The 9,353-nt window shown below is 61.1% G+C and overlaps 1 protein-coding gene across 1 annotated transcript; it reads right to left on the bottom strand.

Annotated features, from left to right (window-relative positions):
* Window positions 1-667: 667 nt before the first annotated feature.
* Window positions 668-3,962, bottom strand: BIRC7 (baculoviral IAP repeat containing 7). The gene is made up of 6 exons (XM_040247692.1): window positions 3,608-3,962; window positions 2,764-2,863; window positions 2,451-2,532; window positions 2,299-2,344; window positions 1,026-1,097; window positions 668-861 (listed from the first exon to the last, which is right to left on the bottom strand). The coding sequence occupies exons 1-6, from the start codon at window positions 3,960-3,962 to the stop codon at window positions 668-670; spliced, it is 849 nt and encodes a 282-aa protein (XP_040103626.1).
* Between the last annotated feature and the right edge of the window lie 5,391 nt (window positions 3,963-9,353).

Here is a 9,353-nt window from a genome sequence, read left to right as displayed (position 1 = left end):
CGCCAGCTCAGGGTGCCTCAGCTCACAGCTCCTGGCAGGGAGAAGGGCCGAGTCCATAGCTCTAGGTGCTTCTCCATGCAGCTGGGGTCTCTCAGCCCCCAGGGAGTTCCCTTCCCTGCCACTTCTCCCCCACTGGAAGATTCTTGGAGAGATCTTGGGGCTCAGTGGCCTTTGGGAACCCTCAAGGGGTTCTGCCCCCCATGAACATCAGAGGGTCATAGACCCCTCGCCCACCCACTATGCATTTCCATCAGGCCTTGGCTCCCAGCTTGAGATCCCCATCGGGGTCTTGTGCTCAGGAAGACCCCAGCCCTTCCTCCTGACAAGGGCATCCTGCTTTTCTCCACACGCCTCCAACGCGGTCCTCCCCTTGGCTTGGCTGCCACCCTGTATGCCCAACTGGACAGGAGGCTTTATCCCTGTGACCACTAGGAAAACCAAGGCAGAGAGGCGCCCAAGCAGAGTGGTCGTGGCTCCCCCAGGGTGGTGTGTTGAGAAGGACTCAAAGCAAGTCTCTGAGCATCAGGAAAAGGCATGACGTTGACCTGCGATGTCTGCTGGGGCCAGGGAGGGGCCAAGGAGGGGGGAAAGAGGTGCTGCCTCCTGCTGCCCCCATCCCCGCAGGCAACCCCAAGTCAGGACCACATGAGCTGCATGCTCACCTGGCCTAGGACAGGAAGGTGCGCACGCAGCTGCGGATGGGGGCCCTGCAGATGGGGCACTGCTGCAGGCTAGGCGCGCACTCGGCACAGGCCAGGTGGCCACAGGGCACGAAGACGACGCCCACTGTGCGGTCCAGGCACACCCTGCATGTCCGCTCCTCCCGAAGGCGCCGCAGCTGCTCCTCTGCATCCTGCACTCCTCCCGGTTCTCCCCCGGGGGGACCTGTGACACCGTGCCTACATCTTGACCTCTGCCCTCTGTACTGGCTGAGGGGCAAGGCAGGCCAAACAGGGAGTGCCCATCCCCACTGTGGAATGCAGGAGGGGCAGCCCCGCCCAACCCCAGATGGCTCTCACCCTCACCTGACTCCAGGGCACTCTCCACCTGAGCCTCTATTCTGGGTGTGAGCAGCTCAGGCCCTGGGGGGACAGGAGCTGTGGGCAGTTAGAACAGACGTGAGGTTCCCAGGGGACCTGAGGCCCGGCCCCCAGCCAACAGGCCACAGTCAGGGTCTAGCCCCAGCTCCCCTGCCCGCAGCACACCAGTGTAGAGTCCACTTTCCACCAGGACTCTGCCTGTTCAGCCCCTTGTGCAGTGGTGATGGATGCTCTGTGCCCGGCACCATGGGGGCAGCAGGGCCATCTGTGCCCAGAGGGAATAAGGAAGGAGAGGTGGGCCATGCGCAGAGACAGGAACATACCTCTGGCCCCCACCACCCGGCCCCCGTCCTCTTCCTGGAGCAGGTCGGCTACCAGCTGCGACGTGGACATGCCGGTCAGCGCCATCTGGTGGTACTTGCGCTGCAGCAGCCCTTGCACTTGGCCTGGCCTGAAGCCCATTCGAAGCACGGCCTGGACTGCTGGGCACTGGCTCCATGCCGGCCACCCCTGGCTGCCCACCACATCTGCAAGGCAGAACGAGGGGTGCTGGGCCAAGGGCAGGCAGGGGCTGTGGCCTCAGGGTCCCAGCAGAGGCAGCGGCCGGCCACTGTGGCCCGTCAGCAGGGCCATGTCGTCATTACAAGGGGCCCTGGCACCATCACGGCCGCTGCCTCTTTGTCCAGAGTTGTGTTCCCAGGGCCTTTGTCAGAGGTGCCACGCACAGGGAAGATGTAAACCTGATCACAGAAGCTGACTAAGAGCCGGGTACTGCTCCCAGGGTGGCACACAGACTCTTGTTTGATCCCAGGTGAGGTTGGCACCAGGCCCACTTCACAGCTCAGGGCACTGAGGCTCAGGTAGCACAGTATGGACCCAAACCTGGAGCCCCTCAGACCCTGGGCACCGACAGAGGGCAGAGGGCCGGAATCTGTGTGATGGGGACAGCGACCGGTCAGCTCTCAGGCATGGTTGGCTGATGGCAGCCTTTCCTGCTATGCCCCTCTGCCCTTCTCAGAACTGGCCATGCCCACAGCAGCCAGTTCAGCGGTAGCAGGGACCTCTCCAGAGCCTGGGACACGCGCACAGTGCCTGTGTGAAGCCCCCTGGTGAAGCAAGCCCAAGCAGCACACCCGCAGGCCCGGTCAAGCAACCTTTACTTTCCTGCTGTCCTGCAGGGAGCACACCCAGTGGAGCCGGCCATGGTGCGGGCCAAGGTGCCCAAGGGAGCCAGCACACGCTGTGCATCCCGGCTCACCTGAGGGGGTGGCAGGACCCACATCTTCTGGTTCTTCCGACCGGTCCTGGAAGGAGTCAGAGAACCCCTGTGCCCCGAGCAGGCGGAGGAGCAGGGCTGGGGCAGGCCCCTCACCACCACCCCCTGAAGCCCTAAGGGCAGGAAGGACTCACCCAGGAGCCCGGTGGGCAGCAACAGGACTCCTGAACCCTGCAGACAAAGTCCCTTCCTTTTGTCCGTAGGAGGAACTCACACCTGAGGAAAGCGGATTCAGACATGACAGCCTAGAGGCTTGGGATGTCAGAGGACCCCACACTGTCCAGGTTGAGCCAGGGGACCCCTGCTTCCCCCCGGGTGGTGGACTTTCTGGGAAGCTGTTTTGGAGACAGAGTCTTGAACATCAAGGGAGAAATAGAAGTGCTGCTCCCAGAGTCCCCTCATCCTGGTTCCCTGAGACACCCTGGGACTGGGGAGGGGAGGTGGTACCTGGGGAACCACCTGGCATGCTCGGTCCAGGGGTCGTCGCCTCGCTCCCAGCTCTGCAGACCCCCGTAGCAGAAGAAGCACCTCACCTTGTCCTGCTGGCCTGGGGTGGAGCCGAGACACTGGTCTTGACCACACTGGGTCCCTTGTATGGCTAGGGGTTTCCCCCCTGGGCTGGGGTCAGGGCTCCCAGGTGGCCTTTCCTTCTAGGGCAGGGCTCTCGGGGGTTATCTGTGAGCCTTGGGGGCTCCCACTGGCCTTCGCCATCACTTTGCCTGGCATTCTCCTTGGAATTCACATGCACTCCATTTCTCAAAGATGGGATGGGGGGGTACCATGCTTGGGGCACTTGCCAGGATCCAGGTGGGTGTTGAGGAAGGAGAGGTGGGGGAAGCCCTGGTGCCCCTACCCTGCACTTCTGCCCCAGGTGCCCCCTCTTAGGATGGATTCCCAGTGATGGAAAGAAGGGGGGCTGTGTGCTTCCAGGCTTGGTTTTAGAAGCTCACAACTCCCTAAACGGGAACGGGGACCTCATCTCTCTACCCCTGTGGCTGTCACCCCTGCCTCACCCCCTACAATCAACAGATTTGGAGCAGAGACCTCAGATCAGGGGCTGCTACAGGCATCCCAGACCACCAGCCCTCTGAGAGCTCTCCCTGGACCCCGGGGCCTGTGGATACCCCACACCTCCTGTTCCTCCTCCTGGCACCTCCAACACCAACACTGTCCCCCCAGCACAGGTCTAACTGCTCCATGCTGTTCTGGCATCTCCCCAGGTCTGAAGCACAAGAGAGACTGCAGGGCAGGGAGCAGATGTAGAAGGGCCGTAGGGACCCCCGGGACTCACCGGTGTGGAAGAAGCCCGCAGCGGCCAGCAGCTCCGGTGGTACCACGGCACTCAGCGGCCAGTCGTAGAAGGAGGCCAGCCGCAGCTCCTCTGAGCCCATCCCGGGGAAGGCGGGCCTCGGGGCCAGAGCAGCACCATCTTCCTCCTCCTCCTCTGCCAGGGGGCGCAGCTGGCCCAGGATCTGCCCATCTGTGTGGTCCCGGCCTCCCCAGGACAGGGCGCTATCAGTGCCCTGGCCCTGGGGGTTGCAGAGAGAGTGGGGTCCATGTTGCCCCCGAGGGGGACGGCTGCCAGCTACCCAGTGGCTTGGCTCTGGGCCATAGCACCAGCACTTGGTCCTGTCCTCAAGCCCCATAATGAAGACAGCAGCCCCGACGAGTTGTGACAAGTGATGGCCCTGGGCGGTCAGTTCTGGAATGTGCCCAGCCAGCCCGCCCCAGCCTCCTGACCCCTGTGTCTTGCTGGGGGACAGCAGTGGCCTTTACTCTAACAGTAGGGCAGTAACAGTCCTGCCCCCCCAGATGCCCTGGGTAGGGGAGCAGCCAGGGGCCGCTGGGGCCCACCACTTTCTGGAAGGGGCCAGCGTGGCAGCCCGTATCACATGCTCGCTGCAGTGGGACTGTGTCACGGGGCCCCTGGCGGGGGCCTCAGCAACAGGGCCACCACAGTGGGGGCAGTGGTTCTCACTATCCTCTGCAGGGCAGGGTGGGGTCTCTTGGCACAAAGGGAGGGACTAGAGCAGAAGGACCCCTCCCAAGGCAGCAGAGGGCTGGTTCTGGCTCTAGGACCTTAGTGGGGGAGGGGCAGGGGTGGGTTATGCTCCCTGTTATGCTTGGGTTATGCTCCTGGTTCCTGGGCTGGGAGCCAAGGGGGCCTCTGAAAGCAGAAGGTTCCAGATGACAGTCAGTGCTGCCTGGGGAGGGGAGGGCAGCACCCACTACAGGGACATGGTGCAGCCACGGACCCAGGGGTGCCTAGTGAAGGGCTGGACCTGGGTTCTGGAGTGGATTACCTGGATGTTCTCAGAACCCTGGAGCCCAAATGGGCCCAGGCCATCCCTGTGCCTGGTCCAGCTGGGCAGGAGGCCCTCAGCAGGCCCTGCAGCGGCTCCTGCCCTTGGGCCTTGAAGGTTCTGTCTCCTCCCTCAGCCTTAGCCTCCAAGGGATCCGGAGGGGGAGCCGCACACAGGAAGGTCAGTCTTCCCATTTAAACTGCTTGCCCGAGGCACTGTGGCCCAGTCACCAGAGTCCACAAGTCCAGCTCCCTGTACCTCCAGTCATCAGGGGAGACCAAATCACCCTTCTCTGAGCCTGGCACCATCTTCCCCCTCCCTGCTAGGTGTGTGCCCAGCTAGCCCAGGGAGCCCCAGCTCCTGGTCTGGGGGCCCCCTGGAGGCTCCAGGCTCAAGTAAAAGCCATTGGCCACATGGGGGTCCCCCTTCTCTGGATGGGCTGCCCTCAAACCTGATCAGAGCTGAGGCTCAAGGGCCCCAGTGTCCCCAAACCCACCAGTGAGGGAAGATGGGGAGGACTGTAACCCTGGTGGGCAGAGCAGAGTCCCAAGGACAAAAAGGCTCCAGGGTGGAAGGGACAAAGAGGAAGACCAGATAGGGTGCGGGCCCTGCCCCCCACAGCCCCCTTCCTGGAGCACAAACCTCCTCCCTGCTCCCTAGAGCAGGGCAAGTGGGAACAGGTTCTGTGGGACCCTGATAAGTGTTGGGGAGGAGGGGCTCACCGGCCTCCATGCCGGACTGGCAGGGTAGGCCAGGCACAGTGAGGGTCACAAAGAGGGTGGATGGAGGGGGTGTTCTCACCAGGCCTGCAGCCCTGCCATGTCCCCTGAGCAACCCTCAAACCATCACCACCCCACTGGGCATGGAGCCGCATGAGCCCAGCACAGACCAAGGAGCCCAGGCCTGCACCCTATTCCTGGGGGGGGCTGCACTCTCACCCTCAAGGGGACCCCATAGGCATCCTGGCTGCACCAGCTGCTCAGCCCCACAGGGTCCCATGGAGTCCTGTGAATCCTCTCCTAGCAGCAGCCTGAGCCACCTGGCTCCCTGCAGCTGCCCAGTGGCTTGGCCCTGGGCTCCGGGTTTACCTGCAGGAAACCCTAGTGAAGTATGTGGCCGGGTGCCTCTACCCCTCCCAGGCTCCTGAGCCTGGGCTGCCCATCCTGGTTGGTGGACCATGGGATGAGGGGTGAGCAGGCAACTGGAAAATGTGGGCTGAGTCTCCCAGGACACATGGGCCCCAACTGGAACCTCCCAGCAAAATGCCTCAGGATCCTGGTCCTCGCCCTCTCTACTCCTGTTCCCCAGCCTGTGTGGAAACATTGCCACCTCTAGTCACTCCAGCAAAACTCAGGAGTTCTACACTGGGACAGCCCTCTGCCCTGCCCACCCCCACCCTTTGGTGGATGAGGAGGAGGACCAGGGTTCCCAGGTGCTGGCTCTCCAACCACTCCTATCTCAGCAGGGAAATCACAGCCCCCAGGTTTGCTCTGAACCCTCTGGAGGTGGGGACTGGCCAGTCCGAGAACCCTCTGAGATGGACTGGCAGCAGGGGCAGCGACCCCCAGAGGCATGTCTACAGTCTCTTCCCTCAGATCCTGAAGTTTGGGGGCTGGGAGAGGAGAAACAAGCTCCCATACTTCTGAAAATTCCAAACATGCATTCTCCAGGCACCACCCACCCCATGGTGGGCTCTCCCCAGGAAGGGGGGGCCAAAGTACCTGAGCTGAGGGAACCCCCCTGATACTGTACACACACCAGGAAGCAGGTATTTCTGCAAGTACATCCAAGTGTGGGGCTGCACAGATGAGGGGCTGAGAGGGTCACCAGCAGAGCCGTGGGCATCTCAGAGGAGGACCAGCCTTGGCCTCTTTGCCTGTTTGCATCTATGGTTGAAATTCTCAATACAAGGAGTTATTCAAGTCTTATTTATTCAATTAAATAGAAAGAAATCAGGAGCTAAAAATAACAATCATACCGTTGTTCCAGAAATTTCGAAAATACTGAAAGCATGAAGAAAATAGAAGTCACCATCTGAACCAGCTCTGGCACCACCAGGGCTGTTTCCAGAACCGACCTTATCTGATAGCTGCTTGGGCCGGAGTTCCCTGGAGCCCCTCATGTTTCTTTGCAACTCTCTGGGAATTTAAAATTATTTCAAAAGAAGCAATAGAAAAAAGCTGTCAGCCTCTCCTCCACTGGAAGGGTTCTGCTGTTACTGTTATGCTGTTTTCTTTCAGACATGCTCTGTGTGTTTGCCCCTTTTCCTCAAGTAATACTGTATGCCAGCTTTTTTTTTTTTTTAATGGGCACATACTGAGGTTTTTTTTTTTTTTATGGGGGGCAGCTTCCCTGGTGGATCAGGTGGTAAAGAATCTGCCTGCAATGCAGAAGACCTAGGTTCAATCCCCGGGTTGGGAAAAATCCCTGGAGAAGGGAATGGCTACCTACTCCAGTAGTCTTGCCTGCAGAATCCCATGGACAGAGGAGCCTGGTAGGCTACAGTCCATGGGGTCACAAAGAGTTGGACATGACTGAGCGGCTAACACTTTCACTTTCACTGGGGTGTTTTTGGTTTTAGCTTCTTTTTTTCTTTTTGTAAGTCAGTTTTTAAACATGAACGAGTATTGGCCGATGCCTCAGATGGCTCCCCTGACAGTCTTGGGGGGGCATTTCACTTCTTTACAGTGAAATCTCCCCAAGCAGGATGATGCCAGAAAGGAGAGGGCGGGTAGGTCATCCCAACCTGTTTAGAGACAGGAGCCCAGAGATGATCCAATACCCCATACAATTTGCTCCCAGAGTCAGACCACACCCCTACTCTCCTCAAAAGATTCAGAACCAGCTGGGGTTGGAGAGGAATATCCCCAGTTTAGGGGTCCCCCCAGCTTGATGGGGCCTGGCTTGGGAAGGCCAGGCAAGAATGGTGGCAACCAGACCAGCATCATCACAGCACTTGTCTCCCTGAGAGCCACACGCCCACCTGAGAAAACTTACATGGAAAAGTCCATGCAGCTATTCGAACGTGCTCTGGCTTTCCTTCAAGATGACGGAGACCAGGGTCACATGGATGGTGGGTAGACCTACTGGACTTATTCCCCTGGAATGAGGCTTCTGAGACCCGGATCTGAATCAGCACCAAGCAGGGGAGGGTGCTCATCAAGCTCGATCAGGTCCAGGCCTCGGGCCTCCTTCCAGGCTCCTGAGTTTCCAGGAGACAGTGCTGGGATGTGGGGCCTGCTGACCCAGCTAGGGGCACCACAGACTCCTCTGGGAAAGGGGAGTGGGGGCCCATCTCTGCACCCCCACCCCACCTCTCTCCTGGCTGTGAAAAGACTCCATGAGTTCCTGACTTGAGGGTCTGGGAACCCGGCTGGCCCAGGCACCACCTGACCTGTGGCCACAGAGCCAGAACTCCAGGTGACCACAGGGTACCAGGCAAGCACGGCAGAGCAGGCATGGGCTGGGGGCCTGGGGCTGGGACCCCTACCTTCCCCACCTACACTCAGCCTCAGAGCCTCTGTAGACAGACGCCACATGGCAGGGCATGCCCCACCTGGGACCCGACTCCTTGTGGAGGACAGGGTTGGGGGAGAGAGGAGAGCGGAGGGAGAGGGAGGGAGAGGGTGGAGGACGGCTTTTTAAACTCACCTTTAGGAAAGGGTGCTGTGCACTAACCCACCTAACACCTGAGGCTGGGGTGGATCCCCCCAGAGCAGACCCTGAACCAAGACTGGGGTGGAAAAGCTTTATTTGGGGGTCAATGCAGAAAGCAGCCAGAGGGGGTGGGCAAGGCACAGATGTTGGGCGTGCTTCTGCGGGGTCCTGGCCCGGGCACCCCTGCTCGGGGGCCTTGGAGCTTGTGCAACCTCAGCAGCAGCCCAGCCAGGCGCGGTGACTCCAGGCCTGCGGCGAGAGTCGCGGGCAGAGCCGCAAGCCGCCAGCAGGGGGCGCTCGGAGCAAGCGAGCGCCAGGGCCGCCAGCCTAGTCCCGTGCATCTCCCTCTGGCTGAGGTGGGCCCCGCCCACGAGCGGCTGTCTGGACCACAGCTTCGAGGCTGCCTAGGCGCCCCAGTCCGCATCGCCTGGGCTTGTGGAGTCAGACGGTTTCCTGGGCGCGCGCGGCCCCAGGCCTGGGCAGGACGACCGGCTTGTCTCTGAAGAGGACCCAGCACAGCTGAGCCTGACTCGTTCCTGCCCCTTCCCCAAGCCCGGGTGACCCTGAACCTGAGCTGGGAGGCCCGGCGTGGGGTAGGGGCGGGGAGGGCGTGGACTGAGGCGCCGCCCAGGGGAGGGAAAGGCGGGAAGGCGGAGTCCAGAACGTCCAGTGAGTGACCACCTACAGCTCCTGCGCTCACAGCTCAGCCGCCAGAGAGGCATCTCATGTCAGGGGGCCCAGCCGCTATACTGGGCTGGCGATGGGACCAGGTGAGGTGCCCACCCTCAAACACAAGGAGGGAGGGGGGGCACTCCCCAGAATTTTAGCAGGATGTGCCGCTAGACAGAAGAGGGTGATAAGACGTCTGGAGAGCTGTGCAGAGGGCCTTCTCTGTCCCAGGACAATTGCTGCAGGCTGTGGGCATCCTTTCTCACACAAGAGGGCTGTCTGTCCAGCGCGATTCTGCTCCCCTGCCCCTAGGACCCCTCCTGGTGCCAGTCCCTACCCCCGGGCTGGCCCCTCACTCCTGTCCCAGCTGCCTGCCCTCCCCAGGCGCCGAGCCCACCCGCAGCCCTT

The sequence above is a fragment of the Oryx dammah genome, unplaced genomic scaffold, assembly GCF_014754425.2.
Source record: "Oryx dammah isolate SB20612 unplaced genomic scaffold, SCBI_Odam_1.1 HiC_scaffold_10, whole genome shotgun sequence".
NCBI lineage: Eukaryota > Metazoa > Chordata > Mammalia > Artiodactyla > Bovidae > Oryx > Oryx dammah.
The sequence above is the reverse complement of the archived record's forward strand: the minus strand, read 5'-3'. Positions and strand labels throughout refer to the sequence as shown.